The sequence below is a fragment of the Macrobrachium rosenbergii genome, chromosome 28 (assembly GCF_040412425.1).
Source record: "Macrobrachium rosenbergii isolate ZJJX-2024 chromosome 28, ASM4041242v1, whole genome shotgun sequence".
NCBI classification, from domain to species: domain Eukaryota; kingdom Metazoa; phylum Arthropoda; class Malacostraca; order Decapoda; family Palaemonidae; genus Macrobrachium; species Macrobrachium rosenbergii.
Window position 1 is genome coordinate 32,864,566 of NC_089768.1, and position 27,972 is coordinate 32,892,537.

Consider the following 27,972-nt stretch of genomic DNA (forward strand, 5'->3'; position numbering starts at 1 on the left):
TTGAACTACATCACAACTCCCAGGTACAGGTTACAGATTTAAAGAAACTATTTTATAAATATACACATGTATACATGATACCATTTGGAAAAACTAAACCAGGGATTGTTCCTAACAACTGTAAACAGGCATAACCCAGTAACACTCATTAACTACTTTCGTACAAAAAAATTTAGTTCCAAAAAATTTTCACGATATACAATAAAATCATGTATTTACAATAAAACCCAGCTTTCTACAAGTTCATTAATCATACACGGTCTTATTCGTATGTCAAACAAACCCAGTAACACCTACTTGATAAATCTTAAAAGAAAAGCTCTACTGTGCTTGCTTGACTCGTGCTCCCTGTCCCACAAGGCAGCTTGTCATTCCTCTGTGCTAACCTAAATCCCAAAAGAGTGATGGGAGGGGAGAAGGTCACAGAGTTATGATTAATGGGTTCGTAGAGAAACGTTTTATTATAAAAACATTGCTTGTTCTCATGAAATCACTATTATTAAATAGCATGAATCTTAATTTAGGAGGGAGGACAAAGTAGAAGAGCCTCTGAAGAGAGGAACAGACCCAGACGCAAAGAGTATAATTCTCTTTATGAGGGACAGTGGAGTTAACTACAATACAACCTCCAAAATCATGGGAGCTTCAATAGGTTGCAATGGAAGACAAAACCCAAGAGAGTAAACCCATCAATCGGGTAAAGATGGGTATTTTTGAAGACCCACCTCCATGTCTTAACACAATTATGTGGAATGACCAGGTTTGTACCAACTATGCAATTACTCTACTGAAGCAAGAGACTTTGGCTTCTGGCAGCTAGGTAGAAAACACATGCAAACAGAGCACCAATGTGACATGTCATTTTGTGCCCTGCTGGTTAGCACTGTACCCTACCACAAAAGGTCTAGGCAGTTTGTACCTGTATTATTTTTTAACTTAAAACACTGAGAACTGCTAAACCATCTTACCATAACTAAAAGCGATACCAAATAATACATAAAAACTTTATTCTTACAAAACAAGAACTAGAAATCATGTACATTATTTACACATGAAAGCTCTCACACTTACAACACAAAATTCAGTTCTCTATATTTGTGTGGCTTTTCATTAAAATGGATGGCTAACAATGTGGCTGTAATCTAATACCAAATGAACTTTTTTAAAAATAACAGGGAGTTTACATTTAATTGGAAAAAAGACCATTTAATTTACAGTACTGTAAATAAAACGTAGTGTATTCTGATAATTTTTAGCATTAAAATTGATGCGAGTGTATATATAAAAAATGTTCTGAATACCTTGGTAATTTTTTCAATCCTTTTGGAATATTTTAGTCCTTATCAATATTATAACAGTTATCACCAAGTACTTTCCCTTAAACAAAAAACACTTTTGTAATGGAATTACTATTTAACATTCAAAGGGTAGGCACTTTTTCTGATTTTCAAGTTATCTATGATAGAAGTTAACGAGTCTTTAAAGGTATAATCTTATTTAATTTCTTTTGATGAATATTTTCTTAAAGTTTTGGTAAACATGCTAAATTCTGAAACTGATTCAACTTTTGTTTTCAAGCCACAAACAAACTGTATATCTTCTGTGTGAAGAAATATATTAAAAAAAACTGCAGCAAGAGATACCATTGTGAAATCCTAAGCATAAACAAAACAAAAGTGTATTTAAGAATAATTTCTTTAAATTGCTGGCATCTTCCCAAGTTTTTGCGATGCTGCTAACGCATTTTCATTGGAAATCAACTGAATCTCTTGGAACCTCTCTGATATTCGTTGTGTTACCTGTGAAAGATGAGCACATAAGTGGGTGTCATAGAAAATATATTGCATGTAAGCATTTATTACATTTTTCATTAGAGAACAAATGTTCCCTCCAGCCATACAATATTTACTATCAGTTCGTGACTAAACACTTGAATTTCTGCCTTTAGTTTAATAAATACTTGGGAAAAATGAATTAAAACCTTTGGGTAAAATTGTTCAGAGAACAAGGTACTGCACAGCAGCCACTGATAATATCACACTTTTTAAAAGTAAATTGCATTTTTCCTAACTAGACAAACCTGAGGTCCTTTACATTGGGAATTACTTACGGTGAAGCTGGAAACAGCCGTTAAACTCTTGAACAAGGTGGTTAGGCAGTAACTACCGTCAGGTAGGCGGGAATACCCGTCTACCCAAGTGTAAACATTCCAGTTTGACGACTCTCGCAAAGGCGCGTGCAAAGCACAAGACAGGAACCCTAAACAAGAGTCACATGCAGTCCCTGGATGGCATGACCAATAGAAATTTCTCATCAGTAGCTAAATCTTGACTGAGGAGAAAAAGGTTACTTTCAGATGGAAGACTAGGCAGCATGGGGCCTACGTCCTTCAATGACTGAATCGGAGAGAAGCAACCCTCAGTGGAGAAGGTGAGGAAGTCTGCGACCTGCTGAAGAGCGACTCTGACCCGTCAATGACACCAACCAGCGAAGACGGCTCCGATCCCTGGAACAGTGCTGCAGAGAACTGCATGAGACATCTAGCTATCTCCGTTGCCGCTAGGCGAGAAAGCCTATGCTTGCAAGGGAAGCTGGATAGTCTCTAGTCGTGAGAACACAGGGATGTACTGAGGAACTGCTTCATGTATAGCTGACACAGAAGGTTGGGACAGGGAGAACTCTTCTCTATGCCTTAGAAGCAGAGCTATCAGGTCGGGCAAAAGGTGAGGTCTTCCAGTATTCATCTTTAAATTCCGGGTGAGCAATGCTTATTGAACACCTTGTGAATCAGATAAATACAGAGGGAAGATGCAGACATTGAGGTTGTCCTGTAAGGTCAGCATGCATCACTGTAGTGGTCCATAGGTCACGTACAAAGGAGCAAAAAACCTACAGACTTCTGTTGCACTGGGAGGCAAACAGAAAGACAATAGGGATCACTCAAGTTGGGCAGTGTCTCTGTGAAGAATTGAGTGAAGAGAGCACCCTGTCCCAGTCACTTGAACTACAGGCTGAGCAAACTGGAATGTTTACATCCGGGCAGGCAGGTATTCCCGCCTACCTGACAGTAGTTACTGCCTAACCACCTTGTTCGAGAGTTTAACGGCCATTTCCAGCTTCGCCATACGTAATTCCTAATGTATATGACCAATGGTTTATATAATGTGTAGGAACAATTACTTATTATTATGTAGATTTGTTAAGAGCTGAGCACTTTAGCTTGATGACTTGATAAAACTACTTTACAAAAATAAAATAAGTTGTTACTTACTCAGAGTAACTTTTTTCCTCAATATAAGATTCCCTATTTAATTTGTCAGTCAGCAAATCAAAAATCAGTTTTTCAAGAAAAATTCTGTTTCACAACTTCAAACCACTGTTCTAGAAATGGCAAACTGACCCAGAGCAAGTTTAAGATTTTATAACAATAGTTAACTTTTTTTTTGAATGAGGTAGTCCAACATGTGCAGAAAATTTTCTCTCTTGTATTGCACTTCAATCTTCATGTTCTGCTGTGCTGTACTGCAGTGTGTTCTTCATTCAACTAAAGATGGAGGAAATGAAACTCCTTGTAACAATGTGCATATGCAATCAATTAGGCTATGTCAAATATAAATGAAAAGTCATTCATACAGTATTAAGTAACTACAGACTACTGAGTAGTGGCTCTAAATTCCCCTTGGCAACTGACTGGAGTTTACATTAAGATGGCAAAATATAAGGCAGCTTAAATCAACTCTGGTGATCAGTTAACAATTTTCACTAAGATATATTTCAATCTCTTCAACTGCTCCTTATCTGGGTCATTACCTGTGGACTTGAGGTTTCATTTTCATATCTTATAAGCATTAAGAGACTTGGAAAATAGTATAGAGGGTCAAAGAACCAGACTGAATGAATAAGGGTAGATACACGACCACCTTCATATATGCTATACCACGCACAATACAGTTACAAGTAGATGCATGGAGACAGTCTTGTTTTGGAAGAATTACTACTGTGGTACATACTAGAATAAAATGAAGAGAGAGGGGGAAAGAGAAAATCTGTCTGATCTTCCAAGTAAGTATTGGGTAAATGGTACTGTTCATTAAGGGAAAAATCATTCTTCAACATTTGTGGTAAACAGGTCCAACACAAAAAACTTCTCTCTCTCTCTCTTGAGGGCCAATCAACATACAGTACAAGGCAATTTCAAAGAAAAGCTAAAGTTTAGCAACTGTAGACTCAAAACAGACTCCAAAAGGCCATTGTGAATGTAAGTTTTTTGCCATAGTCAATTTAGTCCAAGTCTTATTACAACATTAACTTTGCACAAAATGGTACTCATCCTGTTATACCTAAGCCTGACTGGGATTAAAGTCATTGTTTAACTAATACCTATCCTATATGCAGAACTCTTCTCTTTGTTGAGCAAAGTACCATATATATCCCAACAAATGGAGGTGTATACTGATCAGTCTGTTACCAGTCAAGGGCCTCAAGAAACTGAGCCAACATCTCCAGTTAGTTCTTGGGCATGGACCAACACAGGAAACAAGACATGACAATAAAACATTGATACTTTACAGTAAGCAGTTGGTAACAGTTCAAGAAACATGGTGAAAAAATTATATTCCTGATGGTCATGATTCAAGGATTCTTACTAACAAACTTTAAAAATTATCCCAGACTGGGGTGGGGAGTTAAGATGGTTTCTCGTGCAGAATAAGTTCTTCCTCAGCTATGCCTTCAGTTTACCATTCATTTAACTTTCAATTGCCTATTTTTAAAAGAACATAATTTTCAACCAAATTCAGCAAAAACAGCCATATTAAGACAATGGTTAAAAGTTTGTTTGACCAAAGTAAGTACTTACAGACAAAACACAATAAGATCACAGATATACTTAATTAGATACTAGATGATAAATCATGCCTTACCTTTGTATATTTTTCAACACAATTTAGTACACAGTCTTCCTCATTACTTCTAATACTCCTTGATGTGAAGTCCCATACACAATCATTAAAGCAATTTTCGCTTAATTTATTATACTGAACTAAAAAATCTCTGAATTGCTTCACTTGAACTTCTGCTTGAATTTCATCACTCATTGACGACATATCTAGGTTAGCCATGTTGCCTCCTGTAATACATGAAAAAACACATCAATCTAAATACTAGTACAGCACTTGTTTTAGATGCCCAATAATCACAATAACAACAACTGACTTCAGCTTCAGTGTCAGACAATTCACGAATGAAGAAAGCAACCAATTCCACTACTGTACCAAGTTTGCTTAACTCTGCAATAGATATAAATCTGCTCCCAATCAGACCTTAGGGACAGTTTTTTTTTTTTAATGTAAGACAATGATGTACACTTTAAAAAACTGCAGTTTTTTTTAAAGAAAACAACATTTTATTAGATAAACAAACCTGAATATTCAATATGGGATTATCCTTAGAACAAGCAGTCACAATCACTGAAACCTAGTATAAGGAGGTAGCTACAAGTGGGAGCTGGTGAATGATGGGGGAGACCCATCAATGCACCTGGTTGTACCCTCACTTTTCCTTCAGCTAAAGAAAATTATTTGGGGATGGTTAGAGATGGGATTATGACAAACGATGCAGGTTTGTATAACTGTGAGAAATGAAATTTGCCTAAAAAACAGACTAATTCCTACAAGAATACAAACCTTGTCTTTTATAGGAGAGTACCTCATTATATGGGAGGGGTTCTTTCATGGAATTTGCAATGGTTTTGTTTTCTGCTCTAAAGTGTTAGCTTCCTAGTTATGTACTTGAGATGGAGAAGGATGACTCCATTAACTCTCTATGTAACCTAGTCTTTACTGATAAGAGCAGCATGGTACAAAAAACCATGCACCAAATATATCCTTCTTATTAAATTTTCACAGAAATCTCCAAAGGAGTCTAAGTGAGACAGTGGAGGCCAAGATGTATCCCATTCCAAAGGGTAGTCTCACTTGTTAGAGACTGGTCTAGATGAGGACTTCTTGCTGATAAGGCGAACTGATCTGGGATTCGTGCGTGGGCACGAGGAAGTCTTCCTCTGTTAACCTCGAAAGGGCCATGGCTGGAGAAGAGAGAAAGGCAGAGGATTAAATGAAACAGTGGGTGTTCGGTTAGACTCCATCGTTCGCTTGGACGAAAGCACAAGCAAGTCATGAGTAGCCTTTTTTACAATTCCGTAGCTACCCGCTCTAACGTCGTTCAAGGAAAAAAAGGCTGGTACTGTCCATGGTACTGTCCAGAGGAGCGAAAAGAAGAGCAGATCTCTGGGAGGTGTCACTCCTTTAGTGGTGAAAGAACACCACGTCTCTTTTCTTCAACAAACCTGACGAAAAAAAGAGCAGCTAACTCCTGTGCCCCATCTCAAATCGCCTTGTCCGCACACAACAGGAAACTGAAGATCTCGAATACTTTAAAAATATCCTTTACTCGGCGGTCAAGCTCTAAAAACCAAAAACGGTTTTCGCTGCATTGAAGGCCAAATGACGAGTCTAGTGGTACTCGAGGATTGACGTAACAAGAATGCTAATCCCAGGGAAGAAGGGTCCACAGTGGAGAAATATGTCTGGAAGCAGAACAGAAAATAATTCAATAATGATGCATACACTGTTGAAGGCTGTTCTGGTTCAGGTTCTTCCTCTGCTGAAGATACAGCGGAAAGTGCCAAATCTTGCTGCAGTTCCTCTGGTTTCGAAGACGAGGGTTTCTTCAACAGTTGCAGGACGTTGTCCAAGCGCTGGTGAATGGGAAGCAAAGAAAAGTCTTGGGGTGCTGATGTACTTGCAGACTTCAAGCAATCAGCAACAGGTGAAGAGGATACGGCCTTGGGATCTGTGACACAGACGGTGCCGAAACAGGTTGACCTGCAGCAACAGGGTCGTCTGAATCTGAAGCCTCAAACTCCCCTTCCAATGCTGGAGAGCTGGGAGCCAACAGGATGTCTAGAGCTACAGCACGAGCTGAACCTGAGGCAGGCTTATGAGCCACTTACCTGCACCAAAACAAAGGAGTACTACAGCAAATTTTCAATTCTTAAGCTGCTGTTTAAAGTAGAAACAACTATATAAAAAAAATAAGCAAATTGTTAAAATACAAGGAGAACTGTATTATGGTAGTAATGCATTGCAGCTTCACTTGAACTTCTTTAGTTTGAATTGCGTGACATCCTCAGGGAGGTTGTTCCTCAGTCCAGCGGTTTGAGGAATAAAAGACCTCTGGAACCCAGACATTCAGATGAACAGATTAGCTGACTAATTATTCTGTCCTTCAACAAGCGCTTTCTCACAGTTGTACCTTCTGACCTCTGGCAACAAAATATCTCCGACAGAGCCTATAGGGCCAGTTAAGAATGACAGCCACTGGTTCTCTGATGAAAACAAACCTAACCCTTCAGAGAATGCAGTGTTTTGACCTAACCAAACCTTAACCTCCTAATTTGACTTAGGGCACGGTGCCCTGACCTGAGGGAGGGGGGCTCTGTGCCATTTTTTACCTTGGAAACTGGTTTTTTCTATACTTTTAGGGCTTCTGATACTGGCGATGCATTTGTTTATTGTTGGCCAATTGGAATGTCCCTTCGCTGTGTTTAGTACTGGCCTGGGGGGGGGGTACCTATACGTTACCAAGTTATTGCACTTGCTGGACGGGGTATGAACTGTTCCAAACAGACGTACCTGTGCTCTGTCTTATGAAGATCGCGTACGGAAACCCGTTGTTGGATGGACTTCAGGGGTTAATTACAGGTTAACTGAGTGACACAAATTGAAGGTAAATCCATAATTAGCAACCAAAAAACCGTAGAAAAAGTCAAGTTAGAAGGAAACCGCTGGCGAGCAGCTACTACTTATGTCTACCGAAACCTGGACTAAGCTCCTTCTCAACCTTACCCTAGCCTGGCCTAAGGTAAAGTATAATGCAGAGCGAGGGTGTTCGCCCCCCAAAACCGGGTCCGGTTAGGGTACGGTGTCCAAGGTTGGGTTAAGGTAAGGCACGTCTGGTTGTCATATTCCCTCTTGAAATGCCTACTAGACCTACATTAGCACTGAACCCTCACTCTGCATTCGCTCCACCATTAATTTATTGAACAATTTAGTAAAATAATTAGTACTTAATTATTTAAAAAATTGTTATGTATTGAAGAAAAGCAAGTCATTACCTAATGGCGAAAACTAACTTACGCTATTAAGGTACGTTAAGCTAACATACGACTCTTATATAAAGCTTTCCCCCAACATCGTCTATAATCACTCACATCAAAACCATAATAATTTATATCACACCAACTTGCCTTTAAAAAAACAGCAATTACCGTAGTATACAACCTAAAGTCGGCGGTAAGCTATACGATAGACAAGTCTTAGCAGAAGCGTGTTTACAATCCACGATTTAACATTTCCGTAAGGGCCCGTGTTCGAATCCGATCACACGACGCATTGCAGGCTTCATTTTCATTAAGATTGTGTTGAATGGTAAAGACGAAAAAATTTGTTTTGATTGTGTCCTTTTTAATTGTAAAGAACAACAGTACATTTAACTGATAAATAATTACACGAAGAATATTCTGAATGACTCCCAAAATAATTGAGCGGTTCGGATCAATCCCGAAACTGTGATACAGTGACATTTCTGGACAATGCCTTTTAAAAAGATGTATTGTGAGTTTCGGTAATGATTCTCTCTCTTTCACCTGACAGAGGGAACGAATTATAATATACTTTCGAGAAGTAAAAATTAAAACAAGGCATATATAACACCTAAATATATTCCATGAAAATGATACGCCACAATTAGCACAAGTAAATAAAAAATATTTTCTTTTCAGTCATATAACACATACCACTACGAATGCACAATGTATCTTTCTTCCACGTATACAGATAAATCCCAAGTAATGATAATTTTGCTGTTTACTACTTTCTTTAAATATAATTTGACGCAGAGTGCCACGACACCTTACTGATTATCATATTTGCATCTTTTAAATGTCTACCTCTTCACACAGCTGTTTGTCCAAAACAAACATTACCTTGTCAAAGGAGACGTTGGCACGGTTCTGTATACGTTTTTTATCTTCATGATCCCAGAATATTTGCTACTCTCAATACAGAACCATTTAAGAGCTGAGCTAAACGTTACAACACGGGAAAGAACAACCCTCATACCTTAAAATGGGGTTCAAGGAGTGTTGCTCGACCTTTGTCGCAGGGCTCCCTGACCCTGCCCTACCTCTTTTGCCGTCGCTTTTGCTAGGAACCTCGCTTGCCGCAGTTTTCCTCGTTATTGTCTACAAGAGACAGACAAACAAGCCGTACAGAGAAATCGCTGTTGAGGTGGGGAAGATGCTGATGTGTTCATTACCTACCCACGAAGGGTCCACGGCAGTGTCAGCGTGTAAGAATCCAAGTTGTGTCCGATGTCAAAATTACGAAGAACTGTCAAATAATCTCATTAGTCGGTTTGAAGATATGAAAAAGCGGAATATCAAGATGACGTCGAGGGTAGAGGAAGCCGTTCAGACTGTTCAGGATAAGATTAACCCGACCGGGCACCTGCAGTCTGACCCTGCGCCAGTTGAAACAACTCGTAAACTGAGGAAACGAAGATCATCATACCAAAACCCAACCATATTCTACATGGATCTTGCAGCAAATGCCTACTGGAATGACTTTAATGTGTATACTCCTGAAGTAGAGCTTCTGAAGCTGAATTTTAAAGTGATTTTAGATGAATTTCAAGATGTCTTTGAAAATCTCCAGAATGGTAGTAGCCATGGTTGGAAATTGAATGACATACCCAATGGCCATTGGTGCATTTACCCTTTTATAGACCAAGGAATCATCGTGGAAAGAAATTGCAGAAGATGCCCAAACACAGCTACAATGCTGGGTTCGCTGCCATCTGTGATGAAGGACTGTGTTTTTGGAAATGCCTGCTTTTCTATATTATATCCCAATTCTCAAATAGAACCACACTATGGACCCACAAACTTGCGGCTAAGGTGTCATTTAGGTAAGGAACAGTACAAAAGGTTGAAAGGGCTGTCATTATCAAGAATCTGATTGATTATTTGATTAAGTAACCTGGTTTTAGCTATTAAGTCAATTTCTTGCAATAAGATATCCAGGATATGCAATATTAAATATATAATGAAATGAGTAAATTTCATTGTTATAGAAAACTAAAATTTTTACTTTTGATTAAGAACAATTTTATGATAAAGAAACTAACTTAAGAACTGCTTTCGCATTACATTTTCCAAGACCTTGTTTGAAAACAACACTTTAAATTAATATTCACAGTATGGGATGTTAATTTGCTTTTACATAGCTCATGAGGGGATTGCATCAAAAGACTACACCCACATCCAAATACATACGAGACTTAGCAAGGATCATAATAACCTCCCTTTGAAAGATTGTTTTTCTATGTGAACTCAAATACCATGATTTGAATGGCTGAATTTCCAAATTTCTTTTACAGTAGAAGTATTGTAGTACTGGTAACAGAGCAGGACTGTAATGGTATAAGTAAGACTAAAATTAATGCCAATTCACTTCCAATAAAAAACTGAAAAATACACCATAAGAAATTTTAGATCATTCATTCTCAAGAAAAACTGTCAAAATGTTACGCAACAATGACCATAAATATTTTTGGATAATGTTCATGAACATTTCAAGTTCACCGTAACACCATATTTTTAGGGTCAGTTGGAAATGTGAGTAGAATTCCAAATAAAAACATTACTAACCATCATATGCCACCATACCACCATTACTGCACTTTGACAAAGATCTTTAGATTGTTGAAATTCCTGTGATGTTTAGTATCCTTCTTTTGGGCACTAATAGTTTTGCATTTTTCCAGGTCTGAGTATACCAAGTGGATGTTTTCTAGAAGTAGCAGGACAACAGTGTAAGTGGGAAGCCCAGAAAACTATAATTTTTGATGACTCATTTGAACATTCAGCTACTTTTGTAAATAAACACAGTTCACTACAAGCTGTGCCAAGAGCAATTCTCATGATAGATTTTTGGCATCCTGACATATCTGCAGATGAGAAGAAGATATTGTTAGAATTGTTGGCTCCTTAACAAGCATAAAGGACTGAGATATTTCTGTTGGTTATTGTAATCAAAAGTAGTCGATGTAATTCTACAGATTACAAACCCTCTGATTCTTACTTATTCTTCAAATGCCTTACGAAGGTGCTAAGGCATAAGTAAAAGGAAAGTGGTTTGTACTAAAGTTATTTATACAAAGCTCAACAATTAATTTATTCAAGTGCACACAGGTTTTCCCAAAGAGCTGGACCTTTAAGAGGGACTGTTTATCTAAAATTGCCATAGAAAATCCTGGTCAGCTGTAAAAAGAAAAGAAAATCTTCCATGTACTGCAAATACAGTATGTGATAAGGTAAGATGACAGCAAAACAGCCAGGTATTCATAAACAAATTTTTAAACCCAAATATTCTAAATGTAATCATGCAGTAACAGTAGAGAAAGATGATTACAACGGACATTAACTAGTTGAGGTATCTCTGAGAGAGAGAGAGAGAGAGAGAGAGAGAGAGAGCAACTTAAGTGAACAAATAACATCTGCTCCAAAACTTACAATTACAGATGTAACTCCATGGTCCAAAGTGGAATAACCAGTCAAGGCTTGCCTTGAATTTTTCTGTATGGTAGTGAAAGAGCTGTTCAGCTAGAGAAAATTATGAAGATTATAACTGAAAAGCACAATGTAATAATTTGAGATATAAAATCATATAGATACTACACAAATCTCTTACCTCTACTTAGGTACCTCTTTCTATTCCCTTTTTTAAGAGCAGTCAGTTCTGTACAAGGTAAACAGCATAACGAAGGTGTCAAGTCTTGGCCATCAACACAATCGTACTTAGTACAGGTGGTATCACCTTTAGGACCTGCCAAACTTCCAACCTTTTGAAATCCAGTGATAGTGTAGAAGGAACAAACTGTTGTATACCACTACTGGCTGATGGGTTCCTTATTTACAGCTGTCTGAAGAAAAGCCGAGTCTGTTCCTACATCAGTGCACTATCTTACACAGGAGACATTTTGTCCAAACACAACACATATGGTAAAAAATAACATTTTTCTAACAGTGCTGATTTTCCTTTAATATAGAAACATAATGACAGAAATGGATAGAGACTAACAGTGAAAATGTTACAAACACACACTGGATTAGTAATATTGTCAACTGTAAATGGTATCTTTCTTTACCTCTGGTAGACAAACTTGTGTAAAATATTGGTAGTTTATCTGTTAGGAAACATTTTGAATTCTTGATGTGTTAAATATTTAATTCTCAATAATTGTTAAATATCTGTCACATGATTTCTTTCAAAATGGAAATGTGTTTTCCCAACATTCATTTAAAATGATTTACTAACCTCCATCTAGTCCTCACCCTACAGATTATTTTAAAATACTGTAGAGGTCAATGATTTTTATTATAACTCTAAAAGTGATTCCAAATATTAAAGTCAAGATTCATTAGCATTATTTAAGTTGTGACTATCATGTAATTACAGTAGGTATAGTTTAGAATACTTGAGTCAGATTTAACAAAGGAAAAACTGTTTGTAGTTTATCCTATAAGGTTACATAAAGTATATGTGAATGTAAATAAAAATTATATAATCTTGGAGTTTTCTTTAAACAAAGTTGTCAATGTATCTAGAAAATGTTTTTGTATTTTTGCCCAGCCTGACATATTTATTATACTAAAAGCAGCTAAAATTTTTAACTTATGCATTGAACAACTCACCACGTTGTAGAGGGATGGCAGTGGTCTGATTAAGCCACCTAATAACTGTAGTAATATGGGGACAGTTTTATGGCCTGTTGCATAATTTCCGTCCACATAGAAAAAACTTTGAGCAAAAAATAGGTCTTCATCCTGATGTTTCCATATTTACTTTTCTAATGGTTCCTCATCCACTTTCATCCCATGTCTAAACTACCTAAATCTTTCATTTCATCATGGTAAGCATTTTTACATAAACATTTTCCTTTACGGGGTTAGATGTGAACTGATCTGTCTCCATTATTGTCATGGGTAATTTTTGAATGGACTACCTTCTGGGATAGGTCTTTTATCTGTACCCTTTTTCCATGAATTCCTTGGCCTTTCTACAGGCTTTCATCCTGATACTTTCACGTGCACTACCTCTCCGACCAACTGTTCCTCATCCTTTCTCATTACATATTTAAAATCTGAGGTTATTTTCTACCCACTAGATATTACTGTACCTCTCTCTACTTCCCTTCAGCACTAACTGCATCCAGTTTTTAGTCTTTTACTTTATTTCCATTCTGCTTCCTTTCTTCAATGTTGCTGTCCAAACACTCCAACTTCCTCTTCACTGTCAAAAGCATCAAATTGTTAAAAGTGCTCCAGTGCTTGGCTTTATAGCCAAATTTTCATAAATCATCATTACCTCTCTCTGGAACTTCTGCATTCATACAACCTTTGTTCAGAAACATTAACACTCATTAGTAACATCTTTTCAAGATCTCCATCATCTCTTGTCAGAGGACATCTTTACTACACAGGGTAGAACAAGCTTTGTGCATGCATTATAAACTTTAGCTCTGCTTAACATTCCTACAACCTTCTCTACTGATCATGTTACTTTTCATACAGCCCTTCCCAGAGTTCCTCCTTTCGTCTGATGGACAACATACATCTTAAATTTATTTGATATGTCAACCACTTGTCTTCACCCTAAATCTTGTGGTATGGTAGAGCAAGCTCACAATCTCATTGTCTGCATGGTACCCTCTTCCACTTCATGGGGTACCTTTCCTTTAGTTTTGAACTTTTCACGCCTTTCTCTGGCATCTTCTTCAGCATTTTCATAGCATTATTCTTGAGCATTAATTTTTCAAGTCTCCTTTATCAACTTACCCATTATTTTCAAAGCATTCTTAAGCAATCTTATTCCAGCACAGCATAGCTTCTACATAACAATACATCTCTACTTCCTATGTAGATTGTTATTGTTCTACTTTTCTTCCTACTTATTGGGTCCTGTCCCTTCCTTATTAGGTTGTCTTATGATTCTGACCACCTCATTAATTAGCAGCTCTCATGATGATTTTAGCAAATGTCTCGTTCTGGACGATCCTGGGTTTTTCTGCTCAACCTCTTCATGCGTTATATTCTCTAATGGTCCAAATTTTATGCATTACTATAAATATATACCTGACCAATAGTGATGGGATGGTTACAACAGGAAAATAACTGCAGAAAACTGTTTTTGTATTTCAAGAGACATTCAAGTGACCTGAATTAAGAACTGTCTATAAAAAAGGGTTACACATATGCATTTCACAAAAAACCATATTGCCTTTTTAAGGTTTCTGACAAATGAAAGATTCACAATCTTCTAGATAAGAAGTCTGTCTCAGGGATCTGAAAAATATATTTTTCATTGCCCTTTGAAACTGCTGACAAGTTAGTCCAGACTGACCTTTGTCCTTACATATTAATTTATGCAAGTCATCAACACGTGTCTGACAAAGTTTTTGAAGTTGAATTTGTGAAATTTTATGGTTGTTGAATAATTCTTTCCACATCTGTAGCAGTGCATTAACATTACTCTGCCAACTAAGGAAACACTGATTGTCTGCACTACATGAATCACTACTCTGTTCATTGGTTTTTGACACAAATCTACACATAAAGATACCAGACTTCAGGCTCTCAAGAAATCTTATATGATCAATATATGTCTTTTCCTGAGGCTTGCTCAATGGCTTAGAGAAGAGAAAACAATTTATTAATTTGCTAAAAGTAAAAACAAATTCTGCGGTGTGCACAGCCTCTTGTGGAAGAACATCTGACGTAGTATAAATGTAAATTCCAAAAGCAACAGTTTGACTAAAAACTTGAGAAGCAACTTTGCTACAATTATCAAATGATTTTCCAGAGGCTATTGTTTCAAGCACCAAACCTAAATTTGGGCCCATACTTATGTCCTGTTGAGAATCCTTTTCAAGGAACCTATGAACATAATCCCACTTTGCTAGACCATTTCCAGTATAAATGTCATTCTTAGAGAATGCCGTCAAGGTATCCAAAACAAGTGCTTGTGGATCACACAGAAAATAAACCTTTTTCTCCCTCACTATGATATATGGTTCATCGGGTGTAATTCCAAATAGTTCTTTCACAGAATAATTAAGAGGCACATACATGCTCAACATGAATTTCACACCGAGATGAATGCCTTGGAGTTTAATAATACACTCTTCTAGAATCTGCTTAACATAACTAGCTTTGATACAGCTACCTAGATGATGAACACCTACAACATAATTCCATGTCTTCTTTAAACTTTTCACAACTAAAACAAGAACATGATTAACAAAATAGTCTAAATTTTCATTGATATTACTATTCTGTTCATTTCTAGAGCTCTGGTTTAAAACTTCATCACAAGGCAAATTCGTCTTCCTGGCAGTGTCGTCTTGAATTTTAAAAACATGGAAAAGAATTCCACATAACTTCTCATCCTCATTCATTGACAAAGCCCTTCTTTCAAGAAATGAGTGAATGTATGAACTCCAAAATCCATTATCAGAAATCATTGTCTTCTTCCACTGTCTCATCATTTTAATAGGAGGAAGCCCAAACATTTCCTTCAAGTATTTATAAGCTTTCGGATTCTTACTATAGGCGGAAAGTGCAAATACATTCGTTCTTCGACTGCTGTGTGACTTTTTACAAGACTTTGGCTTTCTTAGACGTTTCTGAATGAATGACGTTACGCAAGGATTTCCTGATACACAAAAGGCCCTCTCTTCAGGTACTCTGATAACAGTACCATCCTTCTTAACCAGCTTCAAAGAGAAATCATACCCAATGCTCTTAATTGTATTGTCAGTGACGTTTCTAGTTTCATTTTCAACTGCAGTTGGGAAGGTATCAATAAAATCTAATGATTTTCCACTTACACTATCATATGACATGTGGCAAGTTGTTCCTGGTTCTACTTTGTACTCTACAGAAGTTCCTGGAGCATCAGGCCCTGTAGAAAAAGCAAAGTTATATTTTTAATTTATCAAACCAATATATTCTGGTATGACCATTCTTAGCCTTAAGAGTATATATTTATGTAATCATAATGTTGATAATTGTACATCAGTCCACAAAATATCAAATGATATGAGCGTCAGTATTTTCTCAACTTGAAGTCCTTTGTTCTACTTGTTTTACCTGGAGAAAATAGCTTAGTTATGTGACTTGCTGCTTCCTTATATTTTTAAATAATAAGTACAATTTAGCCTTAAGATGATCATTATTGATTTTACAGTCACTGTGGAACATCTTGGCTAAATAAAATACAAACCACTTTTGCTAGTTATTTTGGATGAGAGGCTTACCAACTATGAATACTGCACACAGATAAACAGAGTGCTGTACAGGTACTAAAAAAGTCCCCACATACAAATTTAGTGACTGAATCACTCTTGCAGGTGTTAAGTATATTGTAATTAAAATTGTTATCCGTTATGAGCAGAAATTCTTATGAAACAAACCAAAAGACCAATGATGCTTGATAACCCTTTGAAATCATCTTGCAAACTCAAAGAACAGAATCCACCTTTCTTCTCCCAGCATCCTGTACATACCACCTCACCTTGAGCTCAAATTCTCTTCACCTCTGAACAAAAACTTCTAATGACATTATTACTTTGTTCGGTTTTGTTCCAAGATTACCTATGGATTATGTCTTCAAGCTAATATACCCACCTGGCAGTCCTCATGAAGAAATATCTTTTAAGTCTACCTAAAACTCCTCTATTTTTTTTTTTTATGTTAGCGAACATTACCCAACACTTCATACCTCTCTGCACCAGCTAAGTCAGGAGACCCTTCAAATCTGATGATAACAAGGTGGTCTACATAAATGGGGCATCTTTCACACTGACACCCTTTAGTCACTGTCTGATTTTATGAAATTTAGGCTACCAAGCCAAGCACTGGGGAACTTTTGGCCATTCACAGTGGAAAAAAAGGGAGTTGGAGTGGTTGTGGTTGGAGAGAAATATAAAGAGACCCAGAAAATAGAGTAGATTTACTACAAGGATCTAAACGGGGAACAGGAAGAAACCATCACAGCTACGCTATGAAGCAATAGTTAGAGGTTGGTCAATATGACTGAAGAAAGAAAGTAGGAATGGAGGTGTAATAAAAGGCTAAAAAGTGGGTGCAGCTAAGGGTCAAAGGGATGCTACAAACACCCTATAGTAGACCATTTAGTCGTGAGCAACGGTTGGTTGCCAATCAAAGGCAAGGGTTGTGGTTCTTTCCTTCCTCCTCATGTTGTGCAGGATACTTCCCATTCCCCTCTAGCTGCAGATCTATCAATGGATCTATGACATCTGGATGCTGACTTGAGACAAAAAGACAAGCCCTACTGTAGCATCCTGTGTGGATTTTACTCTGATTTACTATTTTCTCTTTGGGAGCAGAGCTTATTTGGAAAGTAACTGCATCACTCTTGTATAATGTCATCTCCACTGATTCAACTGCTGCACATCTAGATTTGCTACTTGAGTTATGGCAGTGTCCCTATATCATGTTAGTAATGCTATTCATCTCAGAAGCACATCCTCTCGGCTATTATGAACCCATGTTCTTGACTGCTACCATTCCTGGTATCCTTGTCATCTACGTAATTCCAGTTACAAAATCAGGGCTATTGTAGTTTATTGCTGAGACAAAAATACTCTATGAAAAGAAAACTTCCTCCTTGTCTTATGAATAAAAAAATGTAAGCAGTAAGTTTACAGATTTTTAAAACTTAAGTAATACATACCTATAAAAACAGGAGAGCTCCTTCCCAGAGTTCCTGTACCATGCGAAAAGGAAGGTCCCACTCGTACTGGAAAATATAAGATAAATGATAACTTAATATTTATTCCACTAACTATAGGCATCATAAAATTACCATAATTTAGCATCTGAAATCTGCATCCTTCTAAAGCCAATCTGATTTGATGAAAAAGGTCTCAAAATTGAAAACATAGTTCTGTTTAAATGCTAAACTGCTGAATACTAAGGATACTTAAAATTATTACTAATATGTACCAGTTACTATAAAATATCTCCCAAAAGATATGGAGACTTATGTACCCTCACATGTATAGTTAACATATTTCCTAGGTGGAGTACACCATTTCAAAATGGGGCTTGAAGTCCCTTCATTACAGGAAATCCATACACCTCAAAACATTAATTGACCATAAGCAAACTAGAGGAGGGTCAACCAACAAGACCTTGCACCTTTTGGTTTTCAATTTAGTCCATAAATTAAATTATTGGTTGGGAAGAGGAGCCAGTTGCTCCAGTCTGCAGGGTATAGGCCTCACAGGTCTTTCTTACCACAGACAAGTAACGTGAAAAATTTAAATTTTCCAGTGATCTGTGATAAATGAATGCTTGTGAGTATGCTGCTCTTTCCACAGTTTGAAAGTGAAGTCTCTACTTATGTTAAATGTCCTACTAAATCCCTTCCAGACATAACAGAATTCCCTCTCAAACTTAATTCTACAGGATCTAAGATAACTGTCTTACAAATTCTGATGGTAACTATGTAAAATTTCCCAAGTGTGAAAAGTGACAGATGGCATTTGCTAAATTGGCATGGAAATCAGAGTAGCAACCTGGGTAAACTGGAAAGAGACTGCTAAACTACTGGTGAATAAATAAATGTGCAAAAAATCATGTAAGAACTCCGTTTCTCAAGAGAACTTCCAAAGAAACTGGAAGCACTTTTGATATGGTGTGACTGGTAAGATACTGAGATTTAGGCTAGACTGTGCAGGGAAGACCATATTACAAATATGAAAGTGCTGTAGTCACAATGTATTTTCTGAAGCTCAAAAATAATAAGATAGAGGTGAGAGAAGCAATAAAAAAACAGTTAGTTATGGGAGTAAAAAAAAAAGCCAGTCTATGGAAAGGCCAACAACACCATAAAGAAATGAAAAAATGACAGGAACCTAGTCTTACATTCTTCGGAGCAATACTGAACACTGGAAGAACTAGAGTCTGACAGCCTGAATAATTAGTATACAGTTAACCACAGCTAACAATATAACTAATAACAAAACCCTCGGCGCAAAACTGAAACACAAAATCTGAATACTTCACCAAAGAGACTGGAAACAAATATCCAAAAATGATGAATGACTACACAAAACCACCGAAATTGATCAGGAGCCGGCAGACAACAAACTGAAGCTCTTTGCTGAGTTGCACCTGTCATTCCTGAATGTGGGTAGGAAGCTTGTAGCTATGTAATTACTTGGTAAGTCACTTTTATAAAATTTTTAGATGTACAAGCTAAAAATGAACAACAATATAAAATTACTTCCATGTACAGTGTACAGAAATCAAGGCATGAAAGTTAATGACGATGAGTTTGGTATTTACCAATAAAATAACAAACAACTCAACAGATACACAACTGTTTATTAAGCCATCAGGCAAACACATCCAATACTTACCTTCATCTGAAGCATGTGCTGGTTTATCATAACATCCATGAGGAAAATCATGGAAAGTCCAGTCTATAAAAAAAAAAAGGCATTAACTACCAAAGATAAACTCGAATCCTCCATTTAAATCATGTATCAAGACTCTAACATTAAAAAAATAAGTTGGTTAATAAAATCTTGACAGCAAAATATTTTAAAGCTGGTCATGATTATTTTCAATTAATTATATTTCTTATTCTACATAATCTCCAGTAGTCTGAAGTCTAAAATTTGTAAACAGTTCTGAAATTTCATTACATAAAAACAAGTGCTGTGTATGCCAGGAAACACAAGTGCTGTAACTGATTTAAATTTCTTTAAGGTAGGCTCAGTTAGACAAAAACTGCTGTATATTTAAAAGAAAAACATATATCTCATACAACACAACTGTGGACTTTTACTTTCTATATAACAAGCATTTTACTTGTGCTTGTACTACATACCATGAAAGCAGAAAATTCAGATTTTCATAAATACTGTAGGGTTGAAACAAATTTTATTTTAGTGTGATAAATCTTCTTGATCTGTGGTTTAATGCTTGTTTGGGATTACAGGTGATGGAAATAGGCAAGTTAATAAAAAAGTGACATACTTAGATTAAGTCAAGCCCCAACTCCTCTGCTGAAAGCCCTTGCTGTATTTTATTAACCAATCTGAGTAGTAAAGATCTATACCAAATACTGTAGTACTTGGGATGCAAGCAGGACACGAGTAATAACAGAGAGATGTGTCCATATACATTTGAGTTATGAATACTAGTCAGTTTTGGTAGTCACTGTTGAGTCCTCAAGGAGTTAACCCCAATGGTGTGCCAGCACTCCATGGTGACTAGACTTGTGTCAAAGAAATATCTTTCAGCCTGGTCTTGTAGCCGGGTATTGTGTTGTAATGAAAACACTATGACACGTGATAGAGTATAATGGACTCAAAGATAAGAGGGCATTTTCCCTTATCTTCAGCAAAGCTGAACCCAGTCTTTCCTACATCAAAAAATGCAATGACTATTGCACATGCAAGTCTGCCATCTTGTTTACGACCAGGGCAGTCAAAAGACCAGCCCCCATTACTCTCTGCTGGTCAATGTAGGATTATCCCTTGCCCAAATGCCTTTTGTCAGGGAAGTGGGGGGGTTTTGAGGACTCAACAGCGACTACCAAAAATGGGTTTTTCCTACGTCAAAACTTGTTTTTCGATAGCGTAGTCGCTGTTTCGTCCTCAAGGAGCTTTAGAAAAGAAATTGACAGGTGACAAAAGGCTTAAGCTCTCAAAATTTTAATCCCAAACAACCCAAAGACATGGTTATCTGAAAGGATTATCTGAATTAATAGTAAACTGTGGAATAATTCTTTAGTTAAAACTACTAAATAGAATGATAAAAAATTCACATTTTTTGGCCTTTCGCAAATAACAGATCATGAGAGAGCACCGACCATGTGTTGGAAAACAAAGTCCGGTTTCCAGTTTCTGTGCACAAAACAAACCCTTGTTCCACAGTTTACAATAACAATTTTTAACTGCAGCTTAAAAATAAGCACTTAACTTACATGTTTAGATGTTTCCATGATTCTCGCTAATGAAAAATTTTGAAATCAGTGATTTTGTGAGGAGCACTGAATCGTCATGTGCACTACTTTGACTAGTAGAGGGTTATGGAGGCTGGTCTTTTGCCTGCCCCAGTCGTAAACAAGATGGCAGGAGTGCATGCGCAATAGTCACTTCTTACAGTTTTTGACGTAGGAAAATATGGGTTCAGCTTCGCTGAAGATAAGGCAAAGTGCCCTCTTATCTTTGAGCCCATTAAACTCTATCACGTGTCATAGTGTTTTCATACAACACAATACCCGGCTACAAGACCAGGCTAAAAGATACTTCTCTGATACTAGTCTAGTCACCATAAAGCACTGGCACACCATGGGAGGTAACTCCTTGAGTATTCAACAGTGACTACGCTATCAAAAAGATAAATAACATGTTGAATATCCTATGATTTTCAATACTGTATTAAAAATATGATAAGATGTCTTTTGCAAAGGTATAGCCCATATACCTAGTGAACATAATTCCTGAAAAAGGTATACAGATTGTACAAGAAGATTTTGCTTACCTGTTCCTCCAAATGGCAAATTATTTTCGAGAACTCCTACTACAGGTGGTTCCTTCTTGGGTATAAATGATACTGAAAGAAGTCACCCATTATTTTAGAAATAATTCAAGAAACACTTTTTAAAATTTTTTTTTTTGCAAAACTGATTATCATACTTTATAAAACCTTAGCTCAAAAATCAATAATGTTCCCTAATGATGCAGTCATAGGTTGTTATCTTTTATTACTCCACAATGCCTTGCACTATTTTCTTTTCAAATATCTTTTTTGGGACAACTCACCTAGCTTCTAAATACAATTATGACGATAAATCAAGCTCTCCCCAGCTTTTGACTAGGTATAATGGCAGATATGAAAACAATACATTTATTTTTTAAGTGAACACAAAAGAAAAGAACCCAGGTAGCTGAATGTGAAGAAAGGTATTAGATTTTATTATGTACAGCTCTTTCACAACAAGCACTATTTTGTAATTCATGTTAAACTTCAAAGGTATTTAAATTCAATATTGTACCTCTTACCTCTCTCATCTGAGTCTGACGTCTCATCACTAGAATCTCCTTGGTCAACAGGCGTCAAATCTGGAAAGGGTGAGGTCACTAAATAACAAAATTTCAACAGTCAATTCTTCAAACTCAAAATATTACGGTACTTGCCCTTGAGAGTCAAAAAAAGCAACATGAGGTCTATACAATCATAATGGTGCAACCTTTAAAGTGTGGTGATTCACAGTACATTCAAAACAGAAGCACTGACCCACATGCCTGAGCAAACTAACTTTTAACTGGTACACTGTTGTACAAAAGACGTCCATTGAGGTAGTGGTCGTCTCTAAAGTGGTCACTGCAAATTACATACGAGTGATTCAGCTGAGAAGGTGGTACGCGTTCAAGAATGGGAAGATTTAATGCTTCTACCCAAGTCTTACACCTGGAAAATAAAGTAAAAGCTATAACAATGCTGAAACCAAATCATTTCTGGTCTACAACTTCTACGGAATGTACTTGAGTATTTACCCAGGTAATGTAAATGAACATTCCTAAACAAATATCTAGTTATTTTGTCTAGAAGACAAAAGGTCAAAATAATTTCCTACTGTGAAGATACAAGTCACACAAAAATTTAATTTCCTACCAATCACAGGTTTGAAGTACTGAAAACATGCAAATAATGTCTTTTTTTGTATTATTTCCTGAAAACTTGTATATCAGTGAAGAAAAAACTTCTCACAGATGACAGAATGACATTCAATGAAATGTTTACATTATGTACTACTATCTACTAAAGTTAAAATTGGAATTACGGAAAACTTCGTGCTGCCAATTCTCTCAAATTTCAAATAAAACAAAATTTGTGCATAAATTACATAAACTTAAGAGGTCACATTTTTTTGGTTTCCTTGTACCTACTAGTTAAAATAATGATTCAAAATATGTAAACATTTTATACAAATTCTTTCAACAATAAGGTCAAAATATTAAGTTATATTATAATGAATTCTTAAGGTGTAAGCACATCTAAGTGTTAATTAAAAAATGGTTCAAATTATATAAACATTTTATAAAAATTCTTTCAACAATAAGGTAAAAATATCACAGATTTTTAAAGTAAATTGTATTTTTCCTAACTATACAAACCGGATGTCCTTTACATCAGCAACTAGAAATTACTTTCAGCAAAGCTGGAAACAGCCGTTGAACTTTCAAACAAGGTGGTTAGGCAGTTAACTACCATTCGGGAGGTGGGAGTCCTCCCTGCCCAGATGTAAACATTCCAATTTGCCTTTCAGCCCAGGTGTCAGATTGAGGGGTGGCATGTGGTGGGAATGAAAATGCAATGTGCTTACTTTAAATACAAAATTGTGATTTGTTCCAACACGATATACAAACCATCAGTCCTTTACATTAGGAAGACTCGCTGGTTGGAGGGTAGAATCTGAGTGAGTGTCTATGAACTGACTTGAGTTCGCTGCACCTTGTCTTCCCTTCCTGGTCGATAGGGCGAGGAAGGGAAAACTGCCTCTGACAAAATGATCGGGTTGTAGGAAACGCGAGACCAACTGCATGAATGAGGAAAATGTCAGTTCAAGCAAAGTAGGCTAGGATGAACCTTGAAAGTCAGTGACAGTAAGCAAATACAAGTACTGGGTTCGGCTTATTGTCATGGTCTCCTTCTTCCCTTGCTAGAGGAAGGAGTGGGTTTGCTTCTATGATCCTGAGAAGAAATAGAATGGAAGCTTGAGTTGTATGCTTACCTGCATTGACTGCCAGATCCAGCATGCAACGGCATGTCTGCTCCCACTGCTCGGCAGACCAGGAACAACACTCAGTACAAGGTGAAATACGTGAACACACCCGCCCCCTGCAGGAGGAGCAAAGGGCATGTGGGTCCCATACTAGAGCGAAAGCTATTACATTTCTTACGCCAACCCCAGGACACACGCTGGGGGAAGGCGGGTTTATGGGGTTTGTCAAGGGCTTTCATAATTAAAGTGCAAAACAAAAAGAAAAAGATCCCACCGGGAAAAGGCAGCTCAACAGAAGTCTGGGCAGAGAGCGAAGAAAACATATCTACACCCAACGACGGCTGAAAGCAAATTGGAATGTTTACATACAGGCAGGCAGGACTCCCGCCTCCCAGCCGGTAGTTAACTGCCTAACCACCTTGTTCAAAAACTCAATGGCCGTTTCCAGCTTCGCTGAAAGTAATTCCTAATTCCTAATGTAAAGGACCAATGGTTTGTATATCGTGTCAGAACAAATGAAGTTATATTATAATGAGTTCTTAAGGAGTAAGCAACACCTAATAGGTCAGGTCCATCATTTATCAAATATTCAGCCCTGCTTTTCTTCACCGATTTTCCTTGTTCTTGGTTTCTTGGGACCTGGGCTAGAAAATGGCAGTGGCATCCCCTTGGCCTTTGCTCTTTAAAATAACATGTTAACTCAGTGAAATGTAAGTCAAGAACTAAGAATGCTTAGAGGCTGAAAACTATCAAGGTTGAAAATAGATTAACTCAATTTAAAAGAGTATGTAATATGCACTAGTTAAAGACATATTTGTAAAGTAGATGGGCATTCAGAAGTTGAGAGTACAAAGACCTTTTACTACATGAATCATCTGTTAAGAATGGAAGGTGACCCATAAAATTCAAACACGTGATGTCACAGGGATGGCTGTACGTATAACATTGTTAGAGCGGTGGTATAGTTGTTTAGGTTGTTAACCTTCAGATACGAATCAGAAATTAACTGAAAGACTTAAAATATAAAATAAAGCTGGAGAGCAACCATCCAAATATAAACTTCTTACCGGGCAATATCCTTTGGAAATCGGTGCAACATCAATGACCCACAATCATTTTTATTTCTCCTGCACAGAACACAGCGATGTCCTCTCATTTTGAATGGCATTGTAGCTGACTCTGTGCCAATAAAATTAAAATTAATTAATTCAAAACATCATGTCATCACTCACTAGTTATTACAGTATTCAGGTACTTTAAGAGCACCATCATTCTCATGTTTTTCAGAGTGTAAAAAGCATATGCAACTGCAATCTATAATGCAAATCAAACCTGAATTCTTCCTGGTAGCTGGTGCTTGACAAAATAACTTTGAGCACAATAAAAATGACATTGTTATAAGAAAATAAGGTTGTATATATACTTACCAAGTAATTACATAGCTATTTGTTATAATAAAATAAGGTGTTATATATACTTACCAAGTAATTACATAGCTATAGTTTCTACTTTAAACGGCAGCTTAAGAACGGAAAATTCATGGTAGCGCTCTTTTGTTTTGGTGCAGGTAAGTGCCCATCCAATTTCAAGGAAGAATAGGTAAAATGTAGCTAAAGAGCTCAGTTCATTCATGCTCTATGTCCATGTGAGGGGAGGAGGGATGGACTCCAATCATGTAATTACTTGGTAAGTAAATATAAAACCTTATTTTATTATAAAATGTCACTTTTATATATGACACTTACCAAGTAATTACATAGCTGAATCCCACATTGATAGGAGGAGGGAAGAATGGACATGTGCTACTCCAAAGACATTATAAAGAAATGCATTTGAAATAGAAAAGAAAAGCTAGCACTGTGGTAATGCTTGTTGTAACCTTACCTGGGGAGAGAGCAAGAGCAGGAAGATACTGACTCTTGGTCGTTGCTCATCTCGACCCTTAGGGACATGACCAGTAGTGTCAGGATTGTCCCTACTTCAGTGGGAGCTTTGTGGTCAAGGAGTGCTTCTATGACTCGACAAAGCTCAAACACAACAACTGCCTTTGCCCTGGGCAAAAAATAGACTTTGACTAACACATGACCATAAAATTATATTACCTGTACACCATTTAAAAAACATATATTACCCATCCATTAAAAAGAAAGAGTGGAGGGTACTCCAGGTACTAAGTACCTCCAGCTTCCCAAAAACTCAACCACCTTAATCAAGGCTAGGAGACAGAGTAATAGGAGGATCACTCCTACCCCTCATTCTCTAGTGCCAAGCCAGCTGTAGAGAATGGACCCAGTGTACTGTGGTCCTTGAACACAGTTTCAACATCACGTAGATAATAGTTGGCGAAGACCAAGCGACACTTCCAATTAGTCGATTGGATTATGGTAGCTAGAGAGAGATTGCATTAAAAAGCCAATGAAGTGGCTACTGCCCGTACTTCATGTGCTTTTACCTTTAACAACGGTAAATTATTCTCCTGAATTCCCAAGTGAGACTCTACAATAATGTCTCTCAAAAAGAAAGAGATAGCATTCTTGGAGAGAGGACATAAAGGGTTCTTGACAGAACACCAGAGGCTACAAGAATCCCCTCTGATATTCTTAATGATCTCACTGGCATAATACTCTCTCTTGTTCCGACGGTCCTACCAGTTCTACAAGACTCTGGACTGAAAAAGAATGAGGCCAAGGGTTAGACGGGTACTCGTTTCTAGCTAAGAAGCCTAAAATATATGAGCAACTAGCAGTCTCTTGCAAAAAAGCAACTTGTCTGTCCATGGCTCATAACTCGCTGATTCTTTTCACTGTGGCTAAAGCGATTAAGAAACGTGTCTTTCTAGACAGATCCCTAAAGGAGGCATAAGTTCAAAAGGTGGGCCTGACAACCAATGTAGGACTACGTCTAAGTTCCAAGACACTGGCTGCTGAGACTTCCGTTTCCTGGTGTCAAAAGACTTGACTAAGTCTGAAATGTCCGGGTCTGAGGAAATGTTCACACCTCTATGCTTGAATACCGAGTTCAGCATGGATCTGTTTGTAAATCGTGTCGGAACAAATGGTATTTCAAATCCAAAATGCAATGAAGGTTTAAAGTAAAATTCTACCCAAAGATATATGATCAGTAGTGATCAAATTTTGAAGAGAAGATATACTGCATGTCCTGTGACCTTGCAGAAGATTTGGTGGGCAGTTCCAAAAATGGTTGACCAAAAAATAAATCCAAATTGAGTATTTTTGAGATATTTACAGCTAGCATAAAAGCAAACCAAAGACACATTTCAACAGTGATGCATCGTAGGGTAGAAGGCAGGGTGATGGGTCACAACTTACTTGGGGGGTCCAGGGAGGGGGTGGGCAAAGTCCTCCTAGCCAGGTAAAGGCACAACATCCTGGGTTAGGTTACGTTAAGGTAAATCTGGTTAACTTATATTCCCTCTGAAATGCTTACTACAGTATGCCTAATACCTACTAGGCCTCCAATAACCCCTGACCCCTCATACTGCACTCACCCCTGGGGGAGTTTGGAGAACCACGGTACAACCTCCGAACACAAGATAAGTCCACTGTCCCCGACGTCTAGTGTTACTTAGGGGGTGTCCAGGGTTGGCCCCCGGCCAGGTCAGGGCATGGTGCTCTAAAGGAGGTTAGATGGTTAAGTTCTGGTTAGATCAGGACCTGGCATTCTGGGAAAGGTTAGGTTTGTTCACCGACTAATAGAGGCTAGAGCCCAGGACACAAATTCACAAAAGGCCAGGCGACTTTATGGCTACAACCATCGAAATATGGCTAAGCCTAAGCCTCCCACTGATAAAACAGTTGGGAATAGAATGACAATACAGTAAAATCACCAAATGATCATCTAAATTATTATACTCGCCTATAATTCCTAACGAAATACTTAAACGTCACTTAAAGTACTTTGGAACTAGCCTGGCAAAACGATTAGTTGTAAAGCCGAGGCCGAACCTATGCATCGGCACCTCTGTTTCTTGTGTACCGTTCCTACGTTTTAAATATTGCAG

At 37.4% G+C, this 27,972-nt stretch overlaps 3 protein-coding genes across 3 annotated transcripts; 1 reads left to right on the forward strand and 2 right to left on the reverse strand.

Annotated features, from left to right (window-relative positions):
• Positions 1 to 990: 990 nt before the first annotated feature.
• Positions 991 to 27,952, reverse strand: LOC136853856 (uncharacterized). Its single transcript, XM_067129767.1, has 10 exons — positions 27,828 to 27,952; positions 25,019 to 25,130; positions 22,485 to 22,636; positions 22,228 to 22,287; positions 21,707 to 21,778; positions 19,573 to 19,635; positions 17,880 to 17,945; positions 16,012 to 16,085; positions 4,923 to 5,128; positions 991 to 1,799 (listed from the first exon to the last, which is right to left on the reverse strand). Exons 2-9 carry the CDS (start codon positions 25,117 to 25,119, stop codon positions 5,108 to 5,110), a joined length of 609 nt encoding a protein of 202 aa, XP_066985868.1. The 5' UTR covers positions 25,120 to 25,130; positions 27,828 to 27,952; the 3' UTR covers positions 991 to 1,799; positions 4,923 to 5,107.
• On the forward strand, positions 8,994 to 12,691 carry LOC136853855 (aspartate beta-hydroxylase domain-containing protein 2-like). The gene is made up of 2 exons (XM_067129766.1): positions 8,994 to 10,029; positions 10,888 to 12,691. The coding sequence occupies exons 1-2, from the start codon at positions 9,189 to 9,191 to the stop codon at positions 11,112 to 11,114; spliced, it is 1,068 nt and encodes a 355-aa protein (XP_066985867.1). The 5' UTR covers positions 8,994 to 9,188; the 3' UTR covers positions 11,115 to 12,691.
• Positions 14,302 to 16,005, reverse strand: LOC136853853 (uncharacterized; the record flags this gene model as incomplete). Its single annotated transcript, XM_067129763.1, has 1 exon — positions 14,302 to 16,005. A coding segment is annotated over one exon (1,599 nt), but the record flags the coding sequence as incomplete, so codon positions are not given.
• Positions 27,953 to 27,972: the final 20 nt, after the last annotated feature.